The 13,840-nt window shown below is 61.2% G+C and overlaps 1 protein-coding gene across 3 annotated transcripts in view; it reads left to right on the top strand.

Annotated features, from left to right (window-relative positions):
* FUBP3 (far upstream element binding protein 3) overlaps positions 1–11,977 on the top strand; it is a 60,600-nt gene extending 48,623 nt beyond the window's left edge. For 2 of the 3 annotated variants that reach the window (XM_066366896.1, XM_066366895.1), the window contains exons 17-19: positions 8,390–8,461; positions 9,559–9,686; positions 10,652–11,977. In XM_066366896.1, the coding sequence (XP_066222993.1) occupies positions 8,390–8,461; positions 9,559–9,686; positions 10,652–10,660 (209 nt within the window). In that variant the 3' untranslated portion in view covers positions 10,661–11,977. The remainder of the gene's footprint in view (positions 1–8,389; positions 8,462–9,558; positions 9,687–10,651) is intronic. The other variant, XM_066366897.1, reaches the window with a different exon arrangement.
* Positions 11,978–13,840: the final 1,863 nt, after the last annotated feature.

Genomic DNA, 13,840 nt, shown 5'->3' with positions numbered 1-13,840 from the left:
CCTGACCCTCTACTCCGTCCTTCTCAGAGCTGTGGGCCGTGACGGAGCGTGCTTTTCTGAGCCCCTCAGTTCCTCCTGCTGACAGCCCTGCCCCAGCCTGTGCTCTCCTAAGCAGCTCCCTGGTTCTGGGTGCCCCTCCCACCTCCCTTTGACCACGAGGTGGTCGTCCCTTCTCTGCAGCACTGTCTTAGGAAGGGGCTCTTTCTGTCTCCTGAACTTGTCGGGAAGCACACACGAGAGCATCAGCCCCGCTGAGGGACATCTCTGAGGAACCTGACTGTGCAGGAGGGGTTCTGTGGGAATCACACCCCCTCTCTGGCCCCCGTGCTTGCTTTAGTTTGGAAGTCATTTCTGAGTTTACTGCTGGTGGAGTCCATCTTGCACAGTCTGCAAAACTATAGCCAAAGGCCCTGGCCGGTTGGCTCAGTGGTAGAGCGTCGGCCTGGCGTGCAGAAGTCCCGGGTTCGATTCCCGGCCAGGGCACACAGGAGAAGCGCCCATCTGCTTCTCCACCCCTCCCCCTCTCCTTCCTCTCTGTCTCTCTCTTCCCCTCCCGCAGCCAAGGCTCCATTGGAGCAAAGATGGCCCGGGCGCTGGAGATGGCTCTATGGCCTCTGCCCCAGGCGCTAGAATGGCTCTGGTTGCGGCAGAGCAACGCCCCCTGGTGGGCGTGCTGGGTGGATCCCGGTCGGGCGCATGCGGGAGTCTGACTGTCTGACTGTCTCTCCCCATTCCTAGCTTCAGAAAAATACAAAAAAAAAAAAAAAAACTATAGCCAAAGCCAGACCTTGCGTCCTTCTGAGCCTCCCTGGGCTCGTCTGTGTGTTGGAAGGTGGGCCGCAGTGTGTCTGCCGCGTTCACACTGCGTGCAGGGCTGCCGGCCGGGCCTCGGCTCTGCTGGTGGGGCCTGCGTGGGCTTGGGCACTGTACCTTGCTGGCTGGGCAGCCCTGCCCGGGACCCTGGCCCAGGTCACTGTTAGACGAGACCTGCGGGGTCTGGAGGTCAGTGCTGGGCAGCCCTGCCCGGGACCCTGGCCCAGGTCACTGTTAGACGAGACCTGCGGGGTCTGGAGGTCAGTGCTGGGCAGCCCTGCCCGGGACCCTGGCCCAGGTCACTGTTAGACGAGACCTGCGGGGTCTGGAGGTCAGTGCTGGGCAGCCCTGCCCGGGACCCTGCCCGGGACCCTGGCCCAGGTCACTGTTAGACGAGACCTGCGGGGTCTGGAGGTCAGTGCTGGGCAGCCCTGCCCGGGACCCTGCCCGGGACCCTGGCCCAGGTCACCGTTAGACGAGACCTGCGGGGTCTGGAGGTCAGTGCTGGGCAGCCCTGCCCGGGACCCTGCCCGGGACCCTGGCCCAGGTCACTGTTAGACGAGACCTGCGGGGTCTGGAGGTCAGTGCTGGGCAGCCCTGCCCGGGACCCTGGCCCAGGTCACTGTTAGACGAGACCTGCGGGGTCTGGAGGTCAGTGCTGGGCAGCCCTGCCCGGGACCCTGGCCCAGGTCACTGTTAGACGAGACCTGCGGGGTCTGGAGGTCAGTGCTGGGCAGCCCTGCCCGGGACCCTGCCCGGGACCCTGGCCCAGGTCACTGTTAGACGAGACCTGCGGGGTCTGGAGGTCAGTGCTGGGCAGCCCTGCCCGGGACCCTGCCCGGGACCCTGGCCCAGGTCACTGTTAGACGAGACCTGCGGGGTCTGGAGGTCAGTGCTGGGCAGCCCTGCCCGGGACCCTGGCCCAGGTCACCGTTAGACGAGACCTGCGGGGTCTGGAGGTCAGTGCTGGGCAGCCCTGCCCGGGACCCTGGCCCAGGTCACCGTTAGACGAGACCTGCGGGGTCTGGAGGTCAGTGCTGGGCAGCCCTGCCCGGGACCCTGGCCCAGGTCACCGTTAGACGAGACCTGCGGGGTCTGGAGGTCAGTGCTGGGCAGCCCTGCCCGGGACCCTGCCCGGGACCCTGGCCCAGGTCACTGTTAGACGAGACCTGCGGGGTCTGGAGGTCAGTGCTGGGCAGCCCTGCCCGGGACCCTGGCCCAGGTCACTGTTAGACGAGACCTGCGGGGTCTGGAGGTCAGTGCTGGGCAGCCCTGCCCGGGACCCTGCCCGGGACCCTGGCCCAGGTCACTGTTAGACGAGACCTGCGGGGTCTGGAGGTCAGTGCTGGGCAGCCCTGCCCGGGACCCTGCCCGGGACCCTGGCCCAGGTCACTGTTAGACGAGACCTGCGGGGTCTGGAGGTCAGTGCTGGGCAGCCCTGCCCGGGACCCTGGCCCAGGTCACTGTTAGACGAGACCTGCGGGGTCTGGAGGTCAGTGCTGGGCAGCCCTGCCCGGGACCCTGCCCGGGACCCTGGCCCAGGTCACTGTTAGACGAGACCTGCGGGGTCTGGAGGTCAGTGCTGGGCAGCCCTGCCCGGGACCCTGCCCGGGACCCTGGCCCAGGTCACTGTTAGACGAGACCTGCGGGGTCTGGAGGTCAGTGCTGGGCAGCCCTGCCCGGGACCCTGCCCGGGACCCTGGCCCAGGTCACTGTTAGACGAGACCTGCGGGGTCTGGAGGTCAGTGCTGGGCAGCCCTGCCCGGGACCCTGCCCGGGACCCTGGCCCAGGTCACTGTTAGACGAGACCTGCGGGGTCTGGAGGTCAGTGCTGGGCAGCCCTGCCCGGGACCCTGCCCGGGACCCTGGCCCAGGTCACCGTTAGACGAGACCTGCGGGGTCTGGAGGTCAGTGCTGGGCAGCCCTGCCCGGGACCCTGCCCGGGACCCTGGCCCAGGTCACTGTTAGACGAGACCTGCGGGGTCTGGAGGTCAGTGCTGGGCAGCCCTGCCCGGGACCCTGCCCGGGACCCTGGCCCAGGTCACCGTTAGACGAGACCTGCGGGGTCTGGAGGTCAGTGCTGGGCAGCCCTGCCCGGGACCCTGCCCGGGACCCTGGCCCAGGTCACTGTTAGACGAGACCTGCGGGGTCTGGAGGTCAGTGCTGGGCAGCCCTGCCCGGGACCCTGCCCGGGACCCTGGCCCAGGTCACTGTTAGACGAGACCTGCGGGGTCTGGAGGTCAGTGCTGGGCAGCCCTGCCCGGGACCCTGCCCGGGACCCTGGCCCAGGTCACCGTTAGACGAGACCTGCGGGGTCTGGAGGTCAGTGCTGGGCAGCCCTGCCCGGGACCCTGCCCGGGACCCTGGCCCAGGTCACTGTTAGACGAGACCTGCGGGGTCTGGAGGTCAGTGCTGGGCAGCCCTGCCCGGGACCCTGCCCGGGACCCTGGCCCAGGTCACCGTTAGACGAGACCTGCGGGGTCTGGAGGTCAGTGCTGGGCAGCCCTGCCCGGGACCCTGCCCGGGACCCTGGCCCAGGTCACTGTTAGACGAGACCTGCGGGGTCTGGAGGTCAGTGCTGGGCAGCCCTGCCCGGGACCCTGCCCGGGACCCTGGCCCAGGTCACTGTTAGACGAGACCTGCGGGGTCTGGAGGTCAGTGCTGGGCAGCCCTGCCCGGGACCCTGCCCGGGACCCTGGCCCAGGTCACCGTTAGACGAGACCTGCGGGGTCTGGAGGTCAGTGCTGGGCAGCCCTGCCCGGGACCCTGGCCCAGGTCACCGTTAGACGAGACCTGCGGGGTCTGGAGGTCAGTGCTGGGCAGCCCTGCCCGGGACCCTGCCCGGGACCCTGCCCGGGACCCTGGCCCAGGTCACCGTTAGACGAGACCTGCGGGGTCTGGAGGTCAGTGCTGGGCAGCCCTGCCCGGGACCCTGCCCGGGACCCTGGCCCAGGTCACTGTTAGACGAGACCTGCGGGGTCTGGAGGTCAGTGCTGGGCAGCCCTGCCCGGGACCCTGCCCGGGACCCTGGCCCAGGTCACTGTTAGACGAGACCTGCGGGGTCTGGAGGTCAGTGCTGGGCAGCCCTGCCCGGGACCCTGCCCGGGACCCTGGCCCAGGTCACTGTTAGACGAGACCTGCGGGGTCTGGAGGTCAGTGCTGGGCAGCCCTGCCCGGGACCCTGCCCGGGACCCTGGCCCAGGTCACTGTTAGACGAGACCTGCGGGGTCTGGAGGTCAGTGCTGGGCAGCCCTGCCCGGGACCCTGCCCGGGACCCTGGCCCAGGTCACCGTTAGACGAGACCTGCGGGGTCTGGAGGTCAGTGCTGGGCAGCCCTGCCCGGGACCCTGCCCGGGACCCTGGCCCAGGTCACTGTTAGACGAGACCTGCGGGGTCTGGAGGTCAGTGCTGGGCAGCCCTGCCCGGGACCCTGCCCGGGACCCTGGCCCAGGTCACCGTTAGACGAGACCTGCGGGGTCTGGAGGTCAGTGCTGGGCAGCCCTGCCCGGGACCCTGGCCCAGGTCACCGTTAGACGAGACCTGCGGGGTCTGGAGGTCAGTGCTGGGCAGCCCTGCCCGGGACCCTGCCCGGGACCCTGCCCGGGACCCTGGCCCAGGTCACCGTTAGACGAGACCTGCGGGGTCTGGAGGTCAGTGCTGGGCAGCCCTGCCCGGGACCCTGCCCGGGACCCTGGCCCAGGTCACTGTTAGACGAGACCTGCGGGGTCTGGAGGTCAGTGCTGGGCAGCCCTGCCCGGGACCCTGCCCGGGACCCTGGCCCAGGTCACCGTTAGACGAGACCTGCGGGGTCTGGAGGTCAGTGCTGGGCAGCCCTGCCCGGGACCCTGCCCGGGACCCTGGCCCAGGTCACTGTTAGACGAGACCTGCGGGGTCTGGAGGTCAGTGCTGGGCAGCCCTGCCCGGGACCCTGCCCGGGACCCTGGCCCAGGTCACTGTTAGACGAGACCTGCGGGGTCTGGAGGTCAGTGCTGGGCAGCCCTGCCCGGGACCCTGCCCGGGACCTTGGCCCAGGTCACCGTTAGACGAGACCTGCGGGGTCTGGAGGTCAGTGCTGGGCAGCCCTGCCCGGGACCCTGCCCGGGACCCTGGCCCAGGTCACTGTTAGACGAGACCTGCGGGGTCTGGAGGTCAGTGCTGGGCAGCCCTGCCCGGGACCCTGCCCGGGACCCTGGCCCAGGTCACTGTTAGACGAGACCTGCGGGGTCTGGAGGTCAGTGCTGGGCAGCCCTGCCCGGGACCCTGCCCGGGACCTTGGCCCAGGTCACCGTTAGACGAGACCTGCGGGGTCTGGAGGTCAGTGCTGGGCAGCCCTGCCCGGGACCCTGCCCGGGACCCTGGCCCAGGTCACTGTTAGACGAGACCTGCGGGGTCTGGAGGTCAGTGCTGGGCAGCCCTGCCCGGGACCCTGCCCGGGACCCTGGCCCAGGTCACTGTTAGACGAGACCTGCGGGGTCTGGAGGTCAGTGCTGGGCAGCCCTGCCCGGGACCCTGCCCGGGACCTTGGCCCAGGTCACCGTTAGACGAGACCTGCGGGGTCTGGAGGTCAGTGCTGGGCAGCCCTGCCCGGGACCCTGCCCGGGACCCTGGCCCAGGTCACTGTTAGACGAGACCTGCGGGGTCTGGAGGTCAGTGCTGGGCAGCCCTGCCCGGGACCCTGCCCGGGACCCTGGCCCAGGTCACTGTTAGACGAGACCTGCGGGGTCTGGAGGTCAGTGCTGGGCAGCCCTGCCCGGGACCCTGCCCGGGACCTTGGCCCAGGTCACCGTTAGACGAGACCTGCGGGGTCTGGAGGTCAGTGCTGGGCAGCCCTGCCCGGGACCCTGCCCGGGACCCTGGCCCAGGTCACTGTTAGACGAGACCTGCGGGGTCTGGAGGTCAGTGCTGGGCAGCCCTGCCCGGGACCCTGCCCGGGACCCTGGCCCAGGTCACTGTTAGACGAGACCTGCGGGGTCTGGAGGTCAGTGCTGGGCAGCCCTGCCCGGGACCCTGCCCGGGACCTTGGCCCAGGTCACCGTTAGACGAGACCTGCGGGGTCTGGAGGTCAGTGCTGGGCAGCCCTGCCCGGGACCCTGCCCAGGTCACCGTTAGACGAGACCTGCGGGGTCTGGAGGTCAGTGCTGGGCAGCCCTGCCCGGGACCCTGGCCCAGGTCACTGTTAGACGAGACCTGCGGGGTCTGGAGGTCAGTGCTGGGCAGCCCTGCCCGGGACCCTGGCCCAGGTCACCGTTAGACAAGACCTGTGGGGTCTGGAGGTCAGTGCTGGGCAGCCTCTGGCGCTTGCCCCCTTCCCTCTGGGCTCCAGTTTTGTCATCTGTGAAATAGCGGGTTTGTGTTTGTTTTTTAATGTGGTGGTAAACTCTGAAATTTCATGATTATGTTTTTTCCTTTCACAATATTTTCTTATGAGACATCTTAAATGTACAGAATATTTTAAAGAACTTCACCATAAACACCTATACTCCACCTAGATTCTGCCATTTCCATTTCACTTGGGGTCCCATTACCCCGGAGCCTGGCTGTGTTCTCCTGTTCCAACAGAGGACAGCCCTCAGAAGGGAGGTAACCAGGTCACAGTCACATCTGTCCCGCTGTCCAGGGCAGAGGTGGAAGGCTCTGTCTTTACTTTGAAGTCCGAGGGCCCCTGTCGTTTTCCCTAAGGGGACACTCACCCTGGGGCTGGCTCTGCACAGGCTGAGGGGACACTCCCCCTGGGGCTGGCTCTGCACAGGCCGAGGGGACACTCCCCCTGGGGCTGGCTCTGCACAGGCCGAGGGGACACTCCCCCTGGGGCTGGCTCTGCACAGGCCGAGGGGACACTCCCTGGGGCTGGCTCTGCACAGGCCGAGGGGACACCCCCTGGGGCTGGTTCTGCACAGGCCGAGGGGACACTCCCCCTGGGGCTGGCTCTGAGGGGACACTCCCTGGGGCTGGCTCTGCACAGGCCGAGGGGACACTCCCCCTGGGGCTGGCTCTGCACAGGCCGAGGGGACACTCCCCCTGGGGCTGGCTCTGCACAGGCCGAGGGGACACTCCCCCTGGGGCTGGCTCTGAGGGGACACTCCCTGGGGCTGGCTCTGCACAGGCCGAGGGGACACTCCCCCTGGGGCTGGCTCTGCACAGGCCGAGGGGACACTCCCTGGGGCTGGCTCTGCACAGGCCGAGGGGACACTCCCCCTGGGGCTGGCTCTGCAGAGGCCACCAGCTGCTCACGGGGCCGAGGCGGGTCTGGAGTTCGGGGGAGGAAGAGGGAGAGATAAACGCCTGCCTCCTTGGCATTTCTGTTTGCCAGCCTTCATCTGTGTTGAGCTTTATTGGTTTATTTAGGGGACTTAGGAATTGAGAATTGGTTTTGGTCAGTGAGTCTTATTTGGAAGAGAACTCCTGCTCGCCCACACCCTCCATGTCTGAGAGCCGAGTTCCGGCTGCCCACGTTCCCCGTGCTCCGCCCTCCCTCAGCGCAGGCCCTCTGCCCCTTGTGTTCTGGGCTGTACCGTCCCGTGCTCCTCCCTGGTCTCAGTGTGCTCGCTGGCAGGGGCGTGTCTGCTGTGAGCGTGCTGGTGTGTCCCCAGGGCTGCTCCCAGTGGGCTCTGGCGGGCGAGGACACCCACCGGGCTTCAGCAGATGGACCTGCAGCCAGCCTGACCTCGGCGGAAACCCGCCTCCCACGTCGCTGGCTTGAGTTTAAACGCTCTTTATGCACCTGGGCAGAAGGAGGCTGTCCTGCGCCTCCCTGTCCACTGCCTGCGTGTGTAGAGAAGGCACAGCTTCTGCCCAGGAGAGGAGGACAGGAGCAGACCCGCACATCCCTGCCCCTGCCCCTGCCCCTGCCCCTGCCCCTGCCCCAGAGGGCGAAAGGCGGTGTCGGGTGCGTGCTGTGCTGCCCCCCCCCCCCGTGGACCTCATCTCTCCCGCCTTGGGCTCAGTCTCTGGACAGTTTCTTCAGTGTTGATTTCCATTCTGCCTGTGCAGAGGGGACGCTGGCAGTCTTTGAACAGAAGGCCACGTGAAGAGTGCTCAGGGCCATTTGGACTCTGTCCCATTGAAGGCCAGTTCAGGGAGCTTAGACAGTAGGCCTGGCCCTTGGGCTCAGTCCCTGTCTGAAGGTGGCGGCCGTTTCTGATGTCTGCCCCGCCCTGGCCTCATTTTAGACACACACACACACACACACACAGCCCGGGTGGAGGCCCTCTCAGGTTTTGACAGACCGCCACAGCCTCATTTTAGACACACACACACACACACACACACACAGCCCGGGTGGAGGCCCTCTCAGGTTTTGACAGACCGCCACAGCCTCATTTTACACACACACACACACACACACACACACACACACACACACGGCCCGGGTGGAGGCCCTCTCAGGTTTTGACAGACCTCCACAGCCATCTGCTGCCACCTTCTTCCCAGGCCACCTCCTGGGGCAGGCTGCCGGAGCAGTGTGTGGCCCAGGGCCGAGTGAGCGAGCGCAGAGCAGGGCCCAGAGCCGGCCGGGCCGGGGTCCGAGGCTGTGCGGAAGCCCAGAGGCCTGACTGCTTTTGTGTTCTCCGCACAGGCCAGCAGAGCCAGCCGCAGAGCAGCCAGCAGGACTACAGCAAGGCCTGGGAAGACTATTACAAAAAACAGAGTGAGTGCGATGGCCTCCCTGACACCAGGTCCCCAGCTCAGAGCCCCGTGTCCGTAGCCTCCGTTGCCAGTGGTTCTGTCACCTTTTCTCTCACTGTCCCTGTCCGACTCGGTCTGGATGCTGCCCTTGTCTGTCTGCCTGCTGTGCATCTGTCAGGAGGTGTGGTAGGACCATCCGCCTCTTCCCCTCCCCGCTCCCCACTCCCTCCTCCCCACCCCCTCCTCTGGCGTCTGAAAGGCGTGGCACCTCAGCTGGGACTGGGTCCACTCTCCTGGTCCCCTTTAGAACTGCGTGGCCAGGACACAGACCGGTCACATCCTGTTCCTGACAGGCCATTTCAGGGCAGGGGAAGCGCAGAGAAATCGTGAACTCGGAAGGGGTCTTACAGGGAATGGGAGCTAGATGTTTGTTTTCCTTAAGTAAGCTCGTTTTCTTAAGAACCTAAACCAGTCTTTTTAAAAAGAGGAAGAAAAACCTAACAACCAAAAAGCCCCAAGTGAAGCATTTCCAATTAGTACCGACTCCTCTGTGTATATTCCCAAACTGCTGGGCCAGGGCGTTGGGTGTTGTGGGAAGAGGCGTCTCATGTGCTTGAGTCTGAAGGATGTTACTACTGGTCAGAAGATCTCAGGTCAAAGGCCGACAAAGAAATGGTCACCCTGCTGTTTGAGTCATCACTGGGGCGAGGGAGCAGGGAGGTCATCACCTGGAGCAGTCCAGGGGTCCGGTCTCCCCCATACCTCCCAAACCAAGGCTCCCAGACACACGCGGGCCGTGTTCCCAGCCTGCCAGGGGATTGGATGCCCTGCCGCCTCCTCTCCCTCTGGGAGCTGCCAGGGCAGGCAGGTGCAGAGAATGTGACTGTGAGAGATGCCCGTGAAGGTCTCGCAGGGCAGCGTGGGGCGTGGCAGTGGGAGGCTAACCACCCTCCTCTTGGCTGCCAGCTCTCGGGCTGCGCCTCACCGACGTCCGGAGGGAGATATGAGAGCAGTGGGCACGAGGTCGGCTCCTGGGTCCTGGGAAGGGCTTCCTCTGAGCGGCCTCCCCTGCCCTCAGCGTCCCCCCCCTGCTGAGCCTGTTTCTCCTTTGTCCGCCAGGTCACGCCGCCAGCGCCGCCCCTCCAGCCAGCTCCCCTCCGGACTACACTATGGCCTGGGCCGAGTATTACAGACAGCAGGTCGCTTTCTACGGGCAGACGTTAGGGCAGGCTCAGGCCCACAGCCAGGTGGGTAGCCCACGCCAGCGCTATGCGGACTCCCAGGCCACCCGCGACCCCGCCCTCTCCCAGGCCTCTGTGGGAGCTGCTCCCGGCAGGAGCTGGCTGTGGGGACAGCATGGCCGCAGCAGCTGTGCTGGCCGCTGTCTGCGTCTGCTTGTCTGCTGGGGCCCAGCAGCAGCCGCCGTGCCCCCCCCCCCCAGTTGAGAACAAGTTTGGGCAAGTGAGAGAGGAATTGGTGGGACCGCCCCTCCAAGAAAGTGCCCCTCAAATCCAGGCCCTAAACTGCAGTGCTGAGTGGCCCTGCGTCCCCACCTGTAAACAAGAGTGCCCAGCATAGGTGACTTTGGGCGATCGTGCTTGCTCACGCCCCACCGCTGCTCTTGAAGAGGGGATGTGGCCAGGCCATCGCCCTGGCCCTCGGTCAGCAGTGAGGGTGGCTGGCGCAGGCCGTTCCACACCCTCGGAAGGCCGGGCGAGGCCGCGCACCAGGCCCCTTCGTCCCGCACAGAAACCTGGAGGGCTCTGTCCAGGCAGACGCCAAAAACGGATTTCTTGTTAACATTGGGAAAATGGCCAAATGCTCCCGCAGGGCACATTTTAGGTGGCCTGATGCTGGTCAGGGGCCCTGGACCTAAGGCTGATGGGCCTCCTCAGTGCCAAATTGGCCTTTGTGCTTGGGCGCAGTGGAAACAGGTGCCCGGGCTGGCGGGTGACCGAGGAGAAGCATGGTGGGCGAGCTCCCTCTGCCCCTCCCAGGACCCCCAGTGGAAACATTCCCAGGACCTCTGTTCAAGAGCGGTTTTGTCTGGGGAGGCCGGGGAGGTGTTGGGAGACACTGGCTGGTTTGTGTGTGTCTGTGCCTGCGTGGAGCCGGAGGGGAGATGGTGACCTGTCACCTCCCGCTGGCAGCCCAGACCCGGACAAGCCCTGCAGCTGGCGGCACGGCTGACTCCTCTCCCTTCCTTCCACAGGAACAGTAGGACCGTGGCCTGCGCTCCCCTCCATGAATCATTGTGAGCAAAACCTGTTTGTAACAGAGGTTTTTAGATTTGCAAACCTTTTGATGAAGAACCTTTGTTTTGTTCTGTGAAACACTATATTTAGATTAACGGAATTTTTCTAAAAATCGGGAAATTACTAAAAATTGCTCATTTTTGTTTTGTTATTTTTTGTTTGTTATTTCAAACGTGGAAGCTCTGGGATTCTTTTTGGAGCAATATCTGCAAATTCAGGCACCAGAATGTGCCTCAGCAGTGACATTTCAACTGGTGTGCTTTGTTTCGTTTGTTTTGTTTGCGTGTCTTTTTATTTACAGTTGTTTCTGTTGCAACAGAAAGTGGCTTGGAAGTCTTAGGTGGTATGTAACAAATTATTTTAAAATTTTTTTAAACAGTATTTAAATGTTCTTAAATGTGTAAATTCATTAAATGTTTTACTTCTAATTTCTTGTATCTTGGCTGTCTGGTTTTATTGCATTTTTAAAAAAACTGAACTATTATGTATTGTAATTAATTATGTGAGTTCTGAATTGAGACAGAGAATTGTATTGCTGTCCAACAGGGATTGGGAGGGGGCATTTTATAGGGTTTGTATAATTTCTAGAGTTCTAAAGGGTAATATAAGACTATGTTCATGTGTTTAGCATACTTTTTTTCATGTCTCGATTACCAGTTGCAATTGTATATCTAAGACCTCCAAGCTTGTTTTAAAAACAAAACAAAAACCTTTCTCTATTCTCTCAGAAATATAAATACTGTTATTTTTAATATTAAAAAGAAATTCGATATAACTTTTAACAAACACTGTGGAACATTAAACTGCATAAAAATGTAGTAACTATTTTTTAATTCCAACACATCCGTTGCTTTTTTCTTTTAAATATTTTTTAATATTTGTCAAATTAATTAGATGAATAAGTAAATCTAGTATTAACCATAATATTAATTAAATAACTGATTTAATAAAAGGGATAATATGATTTTCAATGTTTACTGTAGTGTATCATGTACAGATAACATGTATTTTTAAAGGAAAGAAAAACGGAATTGAAGCTATTTTTTCTTGCATTTTTAATTGACCTGGAGGACATTCCGTTTGAAATGTACTGAAGTTACAATTTCTGGGTTTTTCTCCTTATTTCCTTTATAATGCTTGAAATGTCTAACTCTTAAAAAATGCAAGTGGAAAATGTTATGCATGTTGTTTTTAAAAAAAAAAGTATTCTTTTTATTTGACTGACAATTCATTTTACACTCTCCGTAATAAAATTTCCACAAGCCGTCTTGTGGGCGAAGTAACCAGCCTGTTAGCTTTCCATTCGCTTGTCCCTCCGCCCACCCCCGCCCGCTCGCCCTGCAATAGAAAGGGAAGTTCTCACCGATCACCTTGCTGTGTCCCTGACTTAGTTGGTGCACAGCCTGGATTTCTGGCTACTTTGTCAAGCTAATTTTATTTCAGTGGCTTCATATAATTTGACAGTCTGACTTGAGAGCCCCGGTTACCATCAGCCCCTCCCTCTTACCTGTCACATCTGAGTGTCTGGTTGATGTGGGTGTGACATGGCAGGTTAATAACGGTTTCCTTGGGCAGAGGCGCTGTCATCGGAAGTGGAGCTGGGAGATTCATCCGCAGGAGTCACGATCGCTCCGCAGCGGGATGAGCACGCTTTCCCGTAACTGAGTCAGCGCCCCTCCCGCGCCCCTCCCACACTCCTCCGCAGGCTTCCCTGACACCGCCCAAGAACTGAGGGCTGACCGGGGCTTGGCGGCTGCTCTCCATGCTGCGACCGCGCTCTCCATGCTGCGACCGCGCCCTCCCTGGCCCAGCACCCGGCCTGTGGCCCCGTCCTGGTTGGCGTTTGTTCTCACAGCCCAGGGCCTACTCTGGGACTCGGTTTCTGGGCCAGCAGGAAAGTGCCAGTGAAGGTGCTCACTTTCTTTTGTTGTTTTCATTAAGGAAACGAAAAGGAGGTCCCTACCCCTAAGTTTAAATCCTGGAGGGTCCTGTGGTTTCAGGACCCGTGAGGGCAGTGTGTGTGGGCCCTGGACTAAGAAGGGTACTGAGGGATGAAGATGAGCCTTCAACGCCCCGTTTCCCTCCTTCCTTCCCTGCTGATGGGAGCGGCTGGCTCTGGACCCAGCTCTTCACTTCAGCTATCGGAGGCGCCCTGCCTCCCCCGCTGGGCTCGCGTACATCTATCTTCCCTTCCTTCAGACGCATGGTGCTGGTAGGCTCCTGTTTGGAACCCTCTTATGGCTCATGCTCGTGTGTTTCCAGTTCTGGTCCCCTTTCTCTACCCCAGGCTCTCAGAGGGGAAAAAGCATCTGTGACTCCGCTAGGCCGGAAAGGGGTGTGGCGAGCAGCCCATCTGCAGCCACCCGGGCCGGAGCGAGCGCCGGAAGACAGAAAGGAGATGGCGCATCTCTAACTGCACCTCTAGAGAATCGAGTTTGACGTTGAGAAATTGAAGAGTAAAAGCCACTTGAAAAGAAGGAGGGGGCTGAGCAAGGGGAGGGCATAAATGCTGATGATGGGGATGGGAATTAGGGAGAGGGCATTACAGAGAAGACTTCCTTCTAATTCATCTTCCAAGCTCCGTGCCAAAACAGCATTTGGCATGGTTCACAGGGAGCGATTGTGTGATAATGAACCCTAAGGTGTCCCTTAATTGAAGACTGAGTATTGCGGTTTGTGCCAAGAGTCATAAATGGTGCAGGCTTGCGGGAGGATGCATTTCCTTAAATGTATCGGTAAGTACAGATTAGCACTTGTCCCCAGTGAAATGCCCATACTATAAATTATGGAAATCTCTCTCTCTCTTTCTGTCTCTCTGTCTCTCTCTCTCTGATGCAACCTTTTATTGGGGGGTGGGGGGAAGGCGGGGTATAATACAGTGGGAGGTGGGGGGGGGGAGTTTGCAAGCCTGTGAAATTTGGCCTCATTAACATGGCGCCCACGGAAGAGGGTTTTCATCAGCAGTCTGGTGTCCTGGAAGGCTAAAGTGCTTGAAATGTACCAAGTTCAGCTCTTGTGTTCCATTAGGAAAGCTGCGTGGTCATCACTGCAAGGACAGTCTGTGTGTTTGGGGAGGCAGGGGGCGGGGCAGGCACTCCGCCCGTCTCAGAGCTCCTGCCCCGCCTCCCGTCCTCTGCCACACACGC

This window comes from Saccopteryx leptura, chromosome 2 (assembly GCF_036850995.1).
Source record: "Saccopteryx leptura isolate mSacLep1 chromosome 2, mSacLep1_pri_phased_curated, whole genome shotgun sequence".
NCBI classification, from domain to species: Eukaryota; Metazoa; Chordata; class Mammalia; order Chiroptera; family Emballonuridae; genus Saccopteryx; species Saccopteryx leptura.
The sequence above is the reverse complement of the archived record's forward strand: the minus strand, read 5'-3'. Positions and strand labels throughout refer to the sequence as shown.